General features: G+C 42.9%; 1 protein-coding gene across 2 annotated transcripts; it reads right to left on the bottom strand.

The window, feature by feature from the left end:
* Positions 1 to 3,750: 3,750 nt before the first annotated feature.
* On the bottom strand, positions 3,751 to 18,555 carry LOC106906255 (replication protein A 32 kDa subunit-like). 2 transcript variants are annotated; one of them, XM_088010067.1, is made up of 10 exons: positions 18,226 to 18,555; positions 18,075 to 18,151; positions 17,880 to 17,981; positions 15,972 to 16,085; positions 15,819 to 15,890; positions 6,974 to 7,081; positions 6,152 to 6,259; positions 5,486 to 5,583; positions 4,692 to 4,816; positions 3,751 to 4,047 (listed from the first exon to the last, which is right to left on the bottom strand). In XM_088010067.1, the coding sequence occupies exons 1-9, from the start codon at positions 18,236 to 18,238 to the stop codon at positions 4,741 to 4,743; spliced, it is 768 nt and encodes a 255-aa protein (XP_087866193.1). In that variant the 5' UTR covers positions 18,239 to 18,555; the 3' UTR covers positions 3,751 to 4,047; positions 4,692 to 4,740. The 2 variants fall into 2 exon arrangements, with proteins under 2 accessions (XP_087866193.1, XP_014826938.2); XM_014971452.2 differs by having other exon boundaries at positions 3,751 to 4,816.
* Positions 18,556 to 18,579: the final 24 nt, after the last annotated feature.

Here is an 18,579-nt window from a genome sequence, read left to right as displayed (position 1 = left end):
ATGTCTTTTTGAATTGTATTAAATTTTGACTTTGTTTTAACACCTCATTAAACTTGTTCCATAATTTTACACCATGCATTGAAATCCTAAAGCTCCTTCTTGTGTGTATACAAATCCTATAAAAGAGAAATTCTAGAAACTTGATGGCGGGTTTGGGTCGCCATCTGTGAAGTTACACAGTAAAAAACTTAACAGTAACATTTCTGGTTTATTTAGATTGTCATAAAAAAGGGCATTCATTTTCCAAAGTTATTTTTTTCACCATGTTATTGATACGTTTATAAATGTCAGAGTTCTAACCTAAATATTTAATTCACAAGCTAAATATTTAGTTATAAAGTTACATGTTTAGTTAGAAAGGTAAGTATGTACTTTGCAAACTAAATATTTAGTTAGAAAGCCAAATATTTAGTTAGAAAACTAACTAGTTTTCTAGCTAAATATTTAGTTAAAATATTCATAAAGTAAAATATTCAGTTAGAAAGCTAAATTAATTTTTAGTTTTCTAACTGAATATTTCCAACTAAATATCTATAGAAAGCTAAATAAATGCAAACTAACATTTAGTTAATTTGCAAACATTTAGTTTGCTCTATCAGGTCCTCTAGACTTGATAAAGCGTTATACGGGAGGAACGGACCAGAACTTCAGCAAAGTATCAGGAGAAACCCAGGTCAAACTGTTCAAAGGTAATGCTACTAATACTGAGGAAATGCATGGAAGCTTATGATTTAATAAATATTTTTCTCATTAATGTGACATTTAGCTAAAAGAAATAACTGTAGTAATCCTGAGACAAAAAATAGAAGTTTGGTCTGATTTAACCTCAGAGAATGAGAAAAAAGGTGTATGTCTTTTTATTAAGTATATGAAAGTTTCTGGTTTCAACTGTATATCCAAAATAAGTGTGCTGTATGCAGTTTGAATAAATACTATCAACAAGTGGTGGCTTCAGGTGAACTCATTAAATCTCTTACATCTTGAACATTTTTAGAAGCGAACTGCAGAAAGAAGAAGCCATCTTGGCAAATTTCACAGGTAAAGATAGAAATGCAGGAATCAGGCACAACGTTTATGATAGCTCTTCTATTATGACCATATTTCCTCTAAAAACATGTCAGACATAAAAAATAAAATAACAAAACTGTATCATCTTGGCTCTTTTGAATGCCTTCAGAACATAAGGATATTTTGTGGCATAGAGGTCCGAATCTGAACACCGTTCCTCTCTATCTCAGCTACAAAGTATGACAAGTGAACGGAGACAAACTTGGACCGGTGTGGACACGACATGGCGAAGGCGCTGCCAGCTGACAGGAGGCTGCTCACTGGAGCCAGCTGTGACAGAAGACGGCAGGGTGGGTGTCACCAGGTACCCCTCCCCTGTCTCCGCCGTGTCTCGGATAGTCTCGCCTGGCTGATCAGGGACGACAGGGACGCTGCTCCCAACCTTCAGTCAGCTGTCACGCGAGGTCACAGCGAAAGGCGGCGCGTGCGAGTCACACATGATGCCGTACAGGCCCAGACACACGCAGAGACACACCGAGTTTGGCATTCACAGCAGCTCACCGGTTCGGTTCCAGCTCTGGGAAGGCGAAGAGAACAGGCGTGGGCCGACAGGAAATGATGTGGTGCTGAATTTAATTTCAGAGTTGCTTCTATTATGTCGGTGGTCACGGGTTAACGGGTTAACGCCGCGGAGAGAAACTGGGAGAATAAAAACACAACAACTTGGATTAGAGGGGGGAAAAAACGATGGAGTTCAGAGGGTCGTATATCATTAAGCAATTGAGAAAGTTAATTAGGCAGCTCTGATAATTATTGCCATGGCAACCTGAGCGCACTCATGCAGATTTGATTAACGAGGTGCCATTTAATAGTACTGGCTACACAGCAGGGTCTGGAAAGAGCTCGAGAGACCCCTAAAGGTAGAACACGTGTAATGTTTCCTTCATTTACACATACACGCATACATACACACGCACGGACGCACACACATGCACACAGCATGAATAGAAGAGAGCTCAGCCTCCATAGTTGACATGCAACTAAAGGAATCAGTTAAAAAAAAACAGCTGAACTCTCTATGCATTGTAGAAATAAAATGGTTTCCAAACAGATAAGCAGCTTGGTTTCACTGCACACAGACTCGCAGTGACATATTCCTACAGTTAGAAACAGATTAACACAAGTTGAAAGAAAGGATGTGGTATGTGTGTGTGTGTGTGTGTGCGTGTGTCTATGTGTGTGTTGAGGGAGTCATGGAAGGAAAGTTTATGGATTCCAGTTCACATGTTGCCCCCTGGTGGATAAACAACAATACTTGCAACACGTGCATTCCTGTGCACTGAGTTGGAGATGCAGCCTCATCAGGCAGAGGACAGGAACTGCACTCATTATGCTGCAGGACAGCTTCACATACACGACCCATCATGGCCGTGGTACAAAACGGGTCCATGCCTCTGTCTCCTCCGGACTGGACTACTGCAACCTGCAGAGTCTCCAAAACTCTGCAGCTCAGATCCTGATCAGAGTGAGTAAACATGACCACATCACTTCCATCCTCCACTCTCTCCACTAGCAAAGCATTTCCACCAGGACTGAATTCAAGATTTCCATCCTCAATGCATCTACGGAATGTCCCCACTATATCAAAAAACAGCTTAACCAACAAAGCACAACTCATTCACTCACTCAAACCTTCTCCAAACTGAGGACCATGGGAGACAGGGTCTTCTCCGCTGTCGCTCCATGGCTATAGAATGCCCACCTGACACTCTGGGGGAACCACAATCCACTGACTGTTTTAAAAAAAGGACTTAAGACATTTCTTTTTATCAAAATTGTTGGTACATTTTCTTAGATATTGGTTTTAATCTCTTATTTATGCATCTGTTCGTTTTTCCATTATAATTTCTTGTTTTGTTCCTGTTTCCTGCCCTTTGTGATCTAAAGATATAAAGGATATTATAAATAAAATCTATTATTAATTCTGGACCTTTAATGATACATTTGAATTGCAGTTTTTCCCAGGTTGTAATGATGATTAGGAGGAATTAATCTCAGAAACATGATTTTGGTGCACCAGTTTAAACGCATTGTGGGACACACACACAAATATAAAACATACATCCCCACTAATATTTGGTTATAAATCTGAAGAAAAGTCTTATCCATTTTATCTGGTTCACCAATTCTGGCTAAACTCAGTTTATTAAAACAAGCAAGAACAGAAACTTTCAGCAAAGTTTTGGTTTAGGGAAAGTAATTACAGCCTGGCATTCACTGTAAGGCTGTTTTCCCACCTGATAGTCCAGTAGACTTGGGTCAGTTGGGAACCCAAATTGCAACATTTGTTCCATTTTCAGCTGGCGATTCACTTTCACACTGCACTGTCAATTTTTTTAAAATTGCCCCTCAAGTGCAAATAGTTATTTGAATTGAAACACACCAAATACTTAGAAAAATCTTGTTCGCCATCTCTATGAATGATTTTGAACATTTTGAAGAACCTTTAAAAGCCCAAAGGTAATATGATCAATATAAATGGCCATGTTGGATGTATGTAAACATTTGAACACATTGAATGGCAGCCAGGAAAATCTAGCGGTGAAATGCTGCAGATGAGCTGAGATCTTTCAAACACTGGAGCTGTCACAAACCAGGACAGGAAGTAGATCTTCACAGGACAGTTTCATCAACATGGGGGAGGGAAAAATTGACACATTAAGCATGTGCTATCACAACCAGTTTGCTTAGAAATAAAATAAAGTTTATTAATTAGCACTCTTAAGGGCTTTTCGTGGCATAGACAGCAGCATTGCCAGCATTCAGACTAGAGTGGAAACATAAAAGGAAGGTAAGCTCAGCAGGAGATTTCTCCAGGGACCGACTAAACCTCCTCCTCGTCATTTCACACACAGCCAACAGAGAGCTATAGATTATACTTTAATATACAAATATCAAGCATAGATGAATCCTAATAACAGTCATATCCATTTTGGTCTCGTCACTCTGTGTTTCTTGGATATTTGATGATGGCGCCGGCTGTGAGAGAAGAATGGGTTTAAAAATAGAAAATAGTAAAAAGAGACATTGATTCCACTGACATGATTCTCTTTTTCTTTGTTAGTTCTTTTGAAGTCAGTCTTCACCTGCAGTTCACAGCCCTGTCACTGTCTATTACAGGTAGAGTCACTATTCCGCTCCACACTCGAGACAATTTCCTTCGATTTTATCAGACAATTCCACAATGGAGCAAAAATAGTTCCAACAAAGAAGAAGATGGTCAAGACACAAAGGGGTATCTGAGGTAAACACTCATGTTTAAATGAGGCAGAAAGAAAATATTAAAGCACATAGATCCTGATTGCTCCTTTATTAAGTTGCTCAATCAACAAAGTTGACATTTCAGAATGTCGTTCATTCACTAGGAGTCTCATAGCACCGCTGAGCTACAGTGTCAACACTTTTGTGGCCAAACAAGTTGGAGGATAAGTTGATACTGACAGCTCTAACAAGGCGCTCTCTGTTTGATTTGATGTTAAATAATTGATTAGTCAAAATTAAAAGAAAAAAGTGAATTAAAATGGGAATGGTGCATACATAATACTTGAAGAAGAAAAAAACACTTCAATCTAGAAGTCATTTACAAGGAAAATGATTGCAATTCAGTTTAACAAAACACCCACATGTGGTCCAGGTCTAGTTTTGATGTTGTTTTACCAGAGGCAGCTGAAGTTATGCTGCCTTGAAATGATGCTCATCACTGGTGGAAAAGATGTGACCTTCACTTGCAAGGAAAGCCAAGGAAGATCTGAGCGAAAAACAAAATGATCAGTATCAGCTTCAGGTAAAACCCCCAGTTAGGACATACAGTTCTGGATTTAGCAGATTTCAGTGATAAGACCAAAATAGTAATAAGAGTAACAATCTGCACAGCTGCTAGCATGTAAAAAGGAAAGAAATGCAGTCACCATTTTATAATCACATCTGATTTAAACATCCCAAGAAATCATACTAAAATGCCCCGACTTTGCAGCCTTTGTTGAGGTCCCTGTCTCTGCTCGTCTCTCAGAAGAGAGGAAGTCTAACCTAATCGGTTATTTGCTCCAGAAAGTGACTGGGATATCAGAGATGGTGTTACCAAGAATTTGGGTGCAGATTTGTTGCAGATAAGATTTTCACTGCAGCCACCTGAAAGACTTTTCCCACTCCAGTAAAAAAAAAAAGTCATGGCAATCTCTTGTCATTGACATGCTGGCAGAGTAAAAGTTCTCCCCACATCAAACTCTGCTGTGGTGTCCAGGTTTTTCCAAACTATCCATCTATTTAATGCAAAATACAGTCATTTCCCACAATTTTAGTCATTTGGAACATTTAATGTCTAAAATGGCCATTAATGTCAGGTTACGGTAATGATGATGTTAGGAAAGCAATGTTTAAGAAAAAAGGAATTGGGCTTGGGAGTTTAGTTTGCAGTTACCTAATGTCTCGCATGCTAATATAGTCCAGGTTTCTTGTCAGGTCGTGGAAACTGATGCCATCATTATGGACAGAGAACACTTGGATTTGATGCAACACCTGAGAGAGAGAGAGAGAGAGAGAGAGAGAGAGAGAGAGAGAGAGAGAACTGACAAACCTGAATATTAGTTTTAGTTTTTCAGATGGTCACTGACACCCAGAATCAATGCAACGATGTGCAACTCAATCATTAGCCAAAACAACATAGCGTGGCCAATTTAATGTCTTGCTCAGCTAAATGCACAAATTACCACCTGCATGGAAGCATCAGCAGCTCAGTTACCAGACACCAAGTCAGTCACCATTTTCTGTAAACCAATTGGTCAAACCTGCTGCGAAGTTCACTATTTTGGTCCACTTCAGATTTTGGTTACTCATTCACACCTAAACAAATGAATCAGACTTTCGAAGCAAACAAGCTAGAGTTCGATTAAGTGGACTAAATAGGGCTGCTGTGAATGCACCCATAACCTTATATTTTCAAACAGCATAATAAAAGTACATTTGACCCGACTTAACCACTCAACGTAAAAAAAATAAGTACATAAAAATCATAATGTCAAAATGTAACACACAGTACATCATAAACAAAGTGTTCAAGCTGAACTTGCTCTTTGCAGTCACTGACCTGGCCCTGGACTGTAGACAAGCCATTTGGTAAAACGCCTTGAGGACACGTCCCACTGCTCCAGTCAGGCTGCGACGCCACAGTGGTGTTCATGTTCACATCAAAGACCTGATGGAAACACCGAGGTGACAGGCATTGGTCTGGTTCGAATGAAACCTTGATGGATCAACACTGGACATCTGAGTGTCAGTTTCACCTAACAAAGAACTTCCTAAAGGGGTTTGTGAGGCCAGCTTCTATGACTTGTATATTCAGTCTAAATTTTATGAAATGGCTTTTAACAGTCTTTTTTTTTAATTCTAGGTAGCAAACAAGCATGTTAGGACGCACTGTCAAGTAACCTCTGGTTGTGTTGCCATGTGCAACAGAATCTCCAACATCCAAAAACAAACACCTGGAAAATCAATGTGCACAGAACAACAATAGACAAGAGTATTAAATTGTAAATTTTCAGACTTCCTGCAGTGGCTAGCTGTGCTGCAATGCAGCCCTAGCCGGTCCACATTCAGGACATGGAGAGCTGGTTTTCGGCTGACATTTTTATTTCCATCCTCTTGTTATTTTGCTGCTGGAATTAAGCTGCTATGTCCTTCACCACCACAAGGGGCAGCCATCACACTCCTTATTTCCCCAGCTGCGGTTCAAAACCACATGATTTCAATTTTTCCAACATCTACACTAAAGTATGCCCAAATCACTTTAGGGAGTCTCAATAACCCTTATACTCTTTAAAGAAATTTCACATTTCTTTAATTATGCAATTTAGGTTCCCATGTGCCAAAGTTGACATTTCCAAAGAAGGAGAAATGCATGAGAGTATACCTTTCTGGAAACCTGCATATGAGCTTGTACCACCTCCAACATGTGGGAGCTGATCTCATTCAGGTCCTTTATACGTCGGACATTCATTGCCAGTAGCGACCTCTGTCCCTGTTGAACAGGAGAAGAAATGGCAGTGTGTTATTTATTTTCCTAGTATTTATTGCCTGTTTCTCTAGCATGCTTATGTAACGGGTACCGTAGCGACAGCACCGCTGTTGACAGATATACTCCTGAAGAACAGGAGAAAAACGAGGAAACGGCTTGTTCAGTTCAAGTGTCATGCAGCAATTTATTCAAGTTTTACATCCAAACATACTTGTTGTATTGAGTTTCTTTCTTTACAGTTTATATATTCAAAGTCCAACCTTTTTAATACATTTCAGTGTCCATAAGTGACAAAACAAACATCTCTTAGCGACAAAACAAACATCTCTTTCCTAAACATATATCCACTCATTCTTCTTATTAGCTTTCTAAGCTATTTATCTAGAATGAAACACATTAGACAGTGGTTACCTTAACCAGCTACTTTTTAACTTAAAACAGTACTGCATTGGACGTTCAATAAACTAAAGTCCTTAATAAAACCAAACATCATTCTTAAAGTCACTCTTTTTTTATCATCCTGAATCCTAATGGTAAAAAAGACTATTTTAACACTGGTGGTGGGGACCTTGCAAAAACCAAAACAGAAAAATAGACATTGAGTTCTTCAGTTTCTAACGGTTTTTCCAGCATAAGCTGAAGTGGGTGAACCGCATGTATTAAACAGACTTGGCTAATGGCTAACGTTAGCATGTACACCGTGCGTAGTTACTTTCTTCAAACAAAACGACACAAAGTCAAAAATTGACTAACTAATATAGCTCATAACTATTCCAAATACGTTCACAGATGTTCCAAATATGTTCCAGCATGTCTAATTACTGGATTAAAAATCTATTTTCATATTTACCCACCTGAAGAACAGGAGAAAAACGAGGAAACGGCTTGTTCAGTTCAAGTGTCATGCAGCAATGAGGGAAAATACAAGCAGGACACTAAAACCGCCACCCGCCCCCTGCTGGCGTGGAGTAAATATTACAAAGCACATAAAAAAATAAAGGAAAACTCTTCTCCAAAATAAAGTACAGAACTTGTATTAACAATTTCAAGTCATAAACACAAATGTCACACTTTTGTGGTTGCCACACACTCCCCGGCAAAAATAAATGGGTCCCACCATTTCTACTCAACTCTTCTTAACAGGTGACAGGAACAGGTAAGATGTATGGGTGTGACGGTAAGTGGTAAGGCATGTATGTAAAGGGGAGATACGGAGTGGAATAAGGGCTGAAAGAGTATGTTGGTGTTGTATAGGGAATGAGTGGGTGTAGGGGTTGTATAGTGTGAGGTGCAGAGTGTAAGCTTGCATTTGCCATGTCAACTCTAGCTATTGTTGTCAGCGTGGGTTGGCCAAGTCTCTCATATGTGAGGATCTGTCGAGGTTGTCTGCCCCGGTTTGACCTTCTGACCTCAGCCTGTCGGTCTGGTATTACATTGATCAGAGGCTGTGTAACTGGAATGAGCTCTGGAGCCTCAGCATAGCCATCTTGCTCCTCCGGTCTCGCATCATCAGACTGGCCTTCATCCTGTTCAAGTTCTCCAATCCCTATTTGTCTTATAGGTACCGGGTCAACTGAAGATGAGTAGTCAGCGTCAACTGTCATATCCTCCGGTACAGGTACTGGATTTTGGCGACTCACAGAAATGGCTGGTTGTTGTGGTGGGGCAACCGTGGGTATCTCCTGCGTCCTGTTAGCTGGTACCCTCAACCAGTAGCGAGGATCTTCAGAGTCGGACCCAGAGTCGGAGTCTGAACCTGCTCCTTGCGGTGGGTTCATACACTCTGGGATGGTAAGTCGGGCTTGGCGCTTACTTTTCTGGGTTCTTTTCTCAGGGCGAACCTGGCCTGATGGTTCTTCAACGGGTAGGTCATTAACGAGCAAAAGCAAATTGCGATGGAGTGTTCTTGTCTTTTTCTGATCCCCAGACTCCGGATAGACTACATACACTGGGTTATCAGCAAACTGTTCTTTCACAATGTAGATGGCCTTCTCCCAATATGATCTTAATTTTCCTGGCCCACCACGCTCGCTGAGGTTCCTGACTAAGACTCGATCGCCAGGTTGTAGCACCACTCCTCTTGCCCTCTTGTCATAGAGGACTTTGCCTTTGGTACTGGCCCGCTTGCTGTTCTCACTGGCGATTCTATAGGCCTCAGACATCTGCTTTGCCCACTTCTTTGCGTACCCTTTCGGCGAGTCAGGTTCTGTGTCTTCAAGCAACCCGAACAGTATATCAATGGGCAGACGAGGGTGACGGCCGTAAAGGAGAAAGAAGGGTGAGAAACCCGTTGACTCATGTCGGGTACAATTGTACGCATGTACCACCCTCGGAATCTGATCTTTCCATCTCTCTTTGTCTTTGTCAGTCAACGTCCTCAACATTTGCAAGATCGTCCGATTGAACCGCTCCGCCGGGTTTCCCTGGGGATGGTAGGGTGATGTTCTGGAATGACGGATACCTGACAGCTGTTGGAGGGTTTGGAATAATTCATTTTCAAATTCGCGGCCCTGATCATGGTGTAACTTGGACGGGTATCCAAAACGAAGGACGAAGTCATTAAAGATACGCTCAGCGGCTGTCTTTGCACTCTTATTCTTGGTCGGGTAAGCTTGAGCGAACCTTGTAAAATGATCTACGACCACTAGGATATACTCGTAGCCACCACGGCTGGTCTCCAGGTGCAAGTAATCAATACACACCAACTCTAGTGGTGAGCTCGATGTGATACTGCCCATCGGCGCGCGAACATGAGTAACTGGCTTCTTTGACTTAATGCATGGACATTTCTTAGTTATATGGTCCTCAATCTCTTTCGCCATGAAGGGCCAATAGAACCTTTCTCTGGCGAGGTTTAGGACCCTTTCTGTGCCAACATGAGCCATGTCATTGTGAAGCTTCTTCAAAACAAGGTCTCTGTACTTGGTAGGGAGTACCAACTGCTTTCTTCCATTGGCACGCCTGTACAGGAGACCATTTTCCCATACTAGCTTACTCCATTCATGGAACAGTCTTTTGGTAGCTCCACCGGCGGCTTTACGTATCTCATCAGTCAGCGGTGTTCCGGTCTCCTTCAGCTTGATCACCTCACTGATGGCTTCATCCGCACGCTGTGCTTCCGCAAGCTCATCATGACTTATGGCGTTCAAGTGATGAAAGGTAGGAGACAAATCAGCCTGGGAGGAGATATTCAGAGCCGCCACCCAAGCCACATCTTTGTGTTTGGCTACTTTACTCCCATCCCACACGGCATGGACCACATTGTCAGAGCAGTCTTCGGTGCAGGACTCACAGTACGCTGTAATGTCCAAAGGGAGACGTGATAGCGTGTCAGCGTCTATGTTGGACTTTCCAGGTCTGTACTTAATATCGAATCTGAAGTCAGAGAGTTCTCCAACCCACCGATGACCTACAGCATTCAGCTTTGCGGTGGTCATTACATATGTGAGTGGATTGTTGTCCGTGTATATTGTGAAGTGAGGTGCATAAAACAGGTAATCCCTGAATTTCTCACACACCGCCCACTTCAAGGCAAGGAACTCCAGCTTCCCACTATGCAGATGGTAGTTCCGCTCAGCTGCAGTTAAGGTCCTAGACCCGTACCCGATAACTCTCAACTTGCCATCCTGGTGTTGGTAAAGGATTGCGCCCAGCCCCTGGTCTGAAGCATCTGTGTGCAAGACAAACGGTGCATTGAAATTGGGATACGCTAATACAGGGGGGCTAACAAGAAGAGAAACGAGCCGGTCAAGGGCTTGCTGGTGCTCAGCAGTCCACTCTACAGGTGTTCTAGAGGGTAGTTGTGGGCCTTTGCTCTTACCACGCTCTACAGCTGCTTGCCCAGGCTTGGCTTGTAGTAGCTCATAGATGGGCTTTGCTATCCTTGAAAAGTCCTGGATGTAAGAGCGGTAATAGCCCAAAAACCCAGTGAGTTTTCTCACATCTCCAACCGTCTGCGGCGTTCTGCTGGCTAATGATCGCACTGCATCCAGATCTTTGGGATCAATCCTCACTCCCTGAGCTGACACAAGGCGTCCGACGTATCTCACCTCCCGTCGAAACAGCTCACACTTTTCAGGTCTTAGCTTCACCCCGTGTCTCTGAAGTGCCTGAAGTACTCTGCGGACCCCTTCTACGTGCTCGTCAAAGGTTTTCGCATAACATAGTACGTCGTCGAGGTACGGGAGACAGCAGTCATCTCTCAAGGGACCTAACATCTCCTCCATACTCCGCTGGAAGGCTGCGGGGGCGTTTGACAGGCCAAATGGGATACGAACCCATTCATACAGTTCCCAGGGTGTAATGAAAGCAGTGAGGTGTTGGGCATCTTTGGCAACAAAACCTTGGTGGTAGGCTTTTCCTTGGTCAAGAATACTGAACCAGGAATAGCCACCAAGAGTGTCAGTCAGGTCTTGTATCCTAGGTAAAGGATGTCGGTCAGGGATGGTTTTCTGATTCAAGAGACGATAATCTATGCAGAGGCGGAGCGTACCGTCCTTTTTCCGGACGCAGACCACTGGCGCTGCATAAGAGGACTTGGACTTGACAATCCAGCCCTTCATCAGCAAGTCTTGCACATATTCCTTCACCTCTTTGAACAGTGGTTTGGGGACAGACGCGTACGCTCTCTGCACTGGAATGTCATCCTTGAGGTTGATTGACATCTGCAAACTGGGAATACAGCCGATATCATGACTATCTCGGGCGAAAGCAGCTGATTCTTCCCACAGCATTTTCTTTACCTTGTCTTGTTCTTCTCCACTAAGGTGGCTGAGATCCACGAGGGGCTGCCACAACCCAGAAGCAGTTTGAGCAGCTGATGTGGTTGCAACATTGGCTACAATTCTGAGCCTGGGCGGCTCCTGTGGGTTGGCCTCAATCACCCTAGCAACAGCTTGGATGCTCCCCAGAACAGTCTTTCTTGGTATAGTGACTGGATGCTTTGTGTTATTTCTTATTGGTATTGTGGTATAAGGTCGCTTCGCTGATTGCATTTCGACCAGGCCCTCTCCTATCTCAAGTTCTTCGAGATGAGCATTGTTTTCTTCAGGTTCGAACAAGAGAAGAGGATCTGACAGATCTACAGTCGGCGGAATCTGGCACTTGACCCAGGCAACTTGTCCAGCTGGGACTGCAATGACATAATTGCCAGTTCTCAACAATCTCGGATGCATAGGGGGTTTATCTGCCTGAAGGAAGTTCACCAGCATCTCCACCTGATCCATAGAGGCAGATATGGAATCAGAGAGGAGTGTGGTGAGAGCTGGAAGGAGTTCTGCTGGTCTACTCTGAACCACCTCCTCTAGCACATTGAACCCAAGGATTGGCCGTTCAAGCGTGATACCGCTAATGAGGAAAGGCACCATTATGGATTGGCTAAGGACAGAATTTCCAGCAAAACTGACTGTGATGAGGACCCAGCCGTCAAAAGGAAGGGCTTCTCCGTTCACAGCTTGTATCTCCAGCTCTTCGTCATCGAAGATTTCACTGAGGGGTCTCACTGGTGCATCCGGTAAGTACTTCTTCTTCCAGCTTCGATCGATCATGCTCACCTGAGCTCCGCTGTCTAACAGCGCATTGACTGTCAAGCCATTCAAGTCACATCGTGCAAGGGCTTTAGCACCTATGAACTTGGCTAGGCGCCTGCTTGTTTGGGTAGGTAGGGAAAGAGGAGATTTGGGGTCACTTTCATTGTTTACGTTAGGTCTTTTATTCAGTAAACTCTCCTTGGCACAATTCTCTGACATTAACATATTGCACTTAACACTGAGGGACTGGGTATGAGATCCGGTCACTGGTTGTCCCGCTGCAGCGACCGGCTCCAGTTTTCCTGACGCTTCGGCTTCTTCAGGCAGCCTACGGCTCTATGGCCGTCTTCACCGCAGTAAAAACAGTGAGTGCAGTGTGGAAGGTTCTGTGCCAGGCAGTTAGTACAGCTATTTGACTTGGTTCTCTTTTGTTCCGCATGAGCTTTGCAATGGTGGCAGGGCTCAAAGCTGTGAGTATGCTGTGGTTTTTGCAGTAGCTCAACTTTAGCCATTAACTCTGTTACTTTCTCAGTTAGCTGCTGGAGTACAATGGCATTATGCTGTTTATCTGGAGCATCCTTCTTCGCTCCACTGCCTTGTGCAACTGCAACCTCCACTAATTCACTGCTATGCACGTTCACTTGTTTTTGTTTCACAGCTGGCCCCAGACGTCTTTGTCGCTCATTCTCTGTGCTTGTTATTTTCATCATTTGCTTCAAGATTGCCTCATCAGACACACTGCTATCAGAGAGCAATGTTTTAAGTTCTCTGCGTATGTCGTTATGTTTTTGACTGAGACCTTGATATATGGTATGAAGGAAAATGTCCTGAACTGTGCGAGCATTGTATTTCACTTCTGCGTCACCGTGTTTTGAAGCAAACAGGATCTTTTGTTTCAAACCTATGACACGGTACAGGAACTGTTGGGGGGTTTCGTTGTCATTCTGTTTTGTACACATCAACTCTTGGAAGAGTTCTGTATTGCTTCGCCCGCCTAAGTGGGATTGCAGGAAGCCCTTCAGCTCTTCTATAGTCAAATCGTCTTTGTGCATTAACATGTCTTTAAAGTGCCCTGGTTTGATGATTCTGAGAACACCTCTCAATATTTCAGTCTCACTGAACTGGTCTTTCACTCCATCATCAATTTGTCTGCATATATTATTGTAACTTAAATCCGAGCTCTGATCGCAGATCTGGCCACCTTGAACCTTGAACTCACGTCGCAGCCTTGAGAAGTCTCCAAGGGGCACAACTCGGTCGTGTCTGTCATATTTTTCTTGTCCCGGTGTATGTTCGGGTGTATATTTGGGATCTGGTGGTAGTGTAGGGTGCAATGGTGTAGGGTGTTCTGGCGTGGCTTGGACAGTGGGTGGTGATGTGGGGTTGTTGATATATTGCAGTAAACTAGTGAACATTTTCTGTAACTCTACTGTCTCTGGGTTCTGTGTAGCTGTGAAAGAGTGTGCAAGTGGTGAGATGGTAGTTGGTAAGGAGGTAGCCGGGCTAACCTCAGCTGTGTGTATTTTATTAGTGTTAGTAACCTTGTCCGCCATATCTTCAATATCTACATTCGACTGATCTGTTACCATGTTTTCACTCAGCTCTGCAGTTTTCATTACATTGTGCCTATTAACATGTGCTACAGCTTCAGACCGAACATTCCGACTTAAGATGAGATTGCTCACAGTGTCATTAAGCTCCAACAACACTGCCATACCTGAATCCTCAGATTGAATGAGAGTGTCACTGTTCATGAAGCCCAGGATATGCTCAAAGCAGTTTTCTTCCTCGCCAACCTGAAGCGTGGATGCATCTTTCCCCGGCACAGGACCAACACTCCGAGCCAGTTGGAAAAGTTCATCGGCCGTCAGAGTGAGCAGACTCCTCTTGATGTCCCACACCAAGCCTTTTCTCTCACTGTCCGCCATGACTGCTTTTCCGTCTCCCTCGCCGTTGATCACTTCTCCGAGTAGCTCTTTCACCCGTGGCTTCAGGTCCGGTTGCAGCTACGTAGCAATGCCACTGCTTCACAAGTACACGTTGTGGTGAACGCACAGTGTCGTGGATATAGGGTTCAATCTTCCTCCAGGTCCATAGGCTGAAAGGTCCTTAGCTGCCGGAACGCTTCACACAGCTGGTCCTAATTGTGCTTGTCGCCTGTGCATCTGACGCCGCTCCCCGTACGGGCCACCAAAAATCTGTAACGGGTACCGTAGCGACAGCACCGCTGTTGACAGATATACTCCTGAAGAACAGGAGAAAAACGAGGAAACGGCTTGTTCAGTTCAAGTGTCATGCAGCAATTTATTCAAGTTTTACATCCAAACATACTTGTTGTATTGAGTTTCTTTCTTTACAGTTTATATATTCAAAGTCCAACCTTTTTAATACATTTCAGTGTCCATAAGTGACAAAACAAACATCTCTTAGCGACAAAACAAACATCTCTTTCCTAAACATATATCCACTCATTCTTCTTATTAGCTTTCTAAGCTATTTATCTAGAATGAAACACATTAGACAGTGGTTACCTTAACCAGCTACTTTTTAACTTAAAACAGTACTGCATTGGACGTTCAATAAACTAAAGTCCTTAATAAAACCAAACATCATTCTTAAAGTCACTCTTTTTTTATCATCCTGAATCCTAATGGTAAAAAAGACTATTTTAACACTGGTGGTGGGGACCTTGCAAAAACCAAAACAGAAAAATAGACATTGAGTTCTTCAGTTTCTAACGGTTTTTCCAGCATAAGCTGAAGTGGGTGAACCGCATGTATTAAACAGACTTGGCTAATGGCTAACGTTAGCATGTACACCGTGCGTAGTTACTTTCTTCAAACAAAACGACACAAAGTCAAAAATTGACTAACTAATATAGCTCATAACTATTCCAAATACGTTCACAGATGTTCCAAATATGTTCCAGCATGTCTAATTACTGGATTAAAAATCTATTTTCATATTTACCCACCTGAAGAACAGGAGAAAAACGAGGAAACGGCTTGTTCAGTTCAAGTGTCATGCAGCAATGAGGGAAAATACAAGCAGGACACTAAAACCGCCACCCGCCCCCTGCTGGCGTGGAGTAAATATTACAAAGCACATAAAAAAATAAAGGAAAACTCTTCTCCAAAATAAAGTACAGAACTTGTATTAACAATTTCAAGTCATAAACACAAATGTCACACTTTTGTGGTTGCCACACTTACACTGTCGCTGCGTAGGCTTCCAATCACCTTCACATACATTCCTGGAGAAGCAACAGTCGTCTGTGCAGAGTCCTGTAAAGATTGGAGTTTAGATCTTATATCACCAATCATGCCCATCTTACTTCTCCCCAAATGTTCTTTAACACCACTGACCTCCATGTTAACCCACAGCTTCACATTCAGGGGTGGACCGGTCATGTCGTCCACAGCGTACTGGACGTTGGTCACAAACGGAGCAAATCCTCTGATGACACCAACAACAGAAACCTGAGATAGGAGGAACTACTATTAGAAATGTACCAAAGCTGTGATGAAAAGCGGCAAAGAATTATAGAAATGTTTCTTAAGATGTCAAGATGCTGTTGAGAACAAATGAAAAGCTTAACATTGAAATCTGCCCTTGTGATATCTAATAGCACATGAGTCTCGTATTCAATACCTCAGGAACATGTCTGAAGTTAGAGCCTTTATGCTCAATTGGAGTGACCCAGAAGGAAAGGGAAGAATGCCAAATGTGGTCATGGACAGTCAGACCGCCATAAAAATGGCCATAAAAATGCACCAGTAAAAATCACTGCTTAACGACGTAACACCCAATATGGAAAGCTGTCTGTGACCTATAAAAGACACTGGGACAATAGAGTTTTGAGTGAAATTCTTTAATTAGCTTTGTTTTCCCTCAGATTATGTGTACTGGTCTGTAATACAAATCTTATTCATTTATGGGTGTTTTCACAGCTGATAGTCTGGTAGACTCGGTTAAATTGGGGAGTAAAATTGCAGCATTTGCTAGATTTTCAGCTGATGTAGTTCGCTTTCACACTGCATTGTGTCAAACAAACCAAACCCTTTGGAAAACCTGTGGTGGCGCTACACCTAGAACCACTAAAGGGGGCGACACAAAAAGCTCTGAAGAAGACACTGAGCTTAAAATTCCCACTTCTCAAATGTGGACAAAAACACAGAGTTGCTATGGATTCTGTCTTTTCCTCCATCTCTTTAACCCTTGCCTATGTGCTTACACGCACATGCTGCAGCTTACATAACCATGTTTATACATGAGTGCCACCAGTCACATGTAAACAGACTGAAACTGATTAGTTTCTGTACCCTCCCTACCCTATAGGGAGGGTACAGATTGCTGCAGTCTTTGCCTCACTTGGTTCCGTCCATAAGGTGAGCTCAGTGAGGCCCAGCACTGGCTGGTGAATGTAACTCTGTATCTGTTCTGTATGACATGTATGGCTTGTAACATTTGATCATTTTTTGGCATTAAAGCCTGTTTTTATACAACCAAATCTCATTATTTCTCAGGTAATTTACGCTGAGGGGTTCTGTTCAGGTCCTGAAGCTGGTTAACGGACCTGGTGGAGCACAGAGACAAAATGAATGAACTCCAACAGAGTGGAATTAATTTTTTTTGTGGCCGTATGATTTCTCTTTGGAAAAAGACCACAAGCCATTTCTCCTGCCAGTGTTAGACAGTCCGTTTGGTTTGGTACCCTGCACTCTATTCCGGTTCCTGGAAGCTGTTGGGGGTGGTCTGCCGTCTGTTTGGCATTCACATAATCATTCAAACCTCACCCAAGTTCACTCCAACCGAACCGAGACCGTTTGTAGGTGGAAGTAATCTGCTGAATTTCCGCAGAAACTTTTTAAATTCGAATAAATAATTGGGATTTGAATAATTAATTGAGCTTACTGTACTGTTTGATCTCTAGTCCAGCAATTGGAATGTATGCATGATTGAACTGAAATACCTTTTTTTGTAAAGTGCCTCTAGACAACATTTGGTGTGAATTGGCATTATATCAATAAAACAGAATGAGCTTCAACGTGAAGAACTATTTTTTTAAAAATAGCTGTTTTGAGGCCTTTTACAAGCAGATGTCAACCTCCTCTGTAATGGACTGAAGACATTATCCAGTGTACCTTTGCAACGAGGGATTTTAACAGGTGGTTAAATCCTGTCATTAGTAACTGTGTGAAGCTCACCGTCCACAGTATGTGTTGAACAACAGCTTCTCTCTAAATCCTGACCTCTGAAAATAACCAGCTCACCTGGTTGAGCTCACAGTCACAGATAGTGAAGCAGTCATTGCAGAGCTGAGGAGCAGCCAGCAGCTGAGAGACGGTGCAGGGGAAAATCTCAAGGTGGGCTTTCTGTGGCAGAGACAGTGAGGGAGCAGATTATGAATCCAACAAATAATCTGCTTCTCTTGGATATTAAAGCTCTTTTTACTTAAACCAACAGACGTGTGCCATTGATGATGTTGCTTTGTGACTCAAGGTTTCACCACTGGAAGTAATCACATGAGCAGCCTGACTGCAGCCTGTGTCAGAGCGACGAGGGTTTCAGTTCATGTGAGGGACGTTCAACAGATGATTTCAGACACGTGCCACTCACCTTGATTCCACATGCTAGAGGTCAAACAAAGTCATTAAGATGATCCGAACTGGCAGCAGTGGGCTTTCATCAGTGAAGGTTCAACGCCAAACAGGATAGTTCTCTGAGTTTCTTCAGCAGCTGAGCTGAGTTAAACCAATCACCTGTGAGTCAGTGCAGCTTCAGAAAGCCAGTCAGATTCACTCGCCATTCCTCATATATTCAGAATTCAGTTTTTGAACTTGTTTTCAGTCATTAATGATGAGTGGATTTGAAACGTTATTTGATTTCTTCAAAATGCCATGATGAGAACTCAGACCAGCTGACAGCTTTGGCTGGATCTGGGACAGGATAATCACAACCCCCATCCACACC

Source organism: Poecilia mexicana, unplaced genomic scaffold (genome assembly GCF_051168715.1).
Source record: "Poecilia mexicana isolate PSO_F unplaced genomic scaffold, ASM5116871v1 scaffold_11, whole genome shotgun sequence".
Lineage (NCBI taxonomy): Eukaryota > Metazoa > Chordata > Actinopteri > Cyprinodontiformes > Poeciliidae > Poecilia > Poecilia mexicana.
This window is presented reverse-complemented; position numbering and strand designations above follow the sequence as displayed.

Coding starts and splice junctions, on each gene's coding strand:
- LOC106906255 (XM_014971452.2), bottom strand. Junction 15,891..15,971: donor AGCTGTGGGTTAACATGGAG/GTCAGTGGTGTT, acceptor CAATCTTTACAG/GACTCTGCACAGACGACTGT. Junction 5,584..6,151: donor TGTCTACAGTCCAGGGCCAG/GTCAGTGACTGC, acceptor TCTCTCTCTCAG/GTGTTGCATCAAATCCAAGT.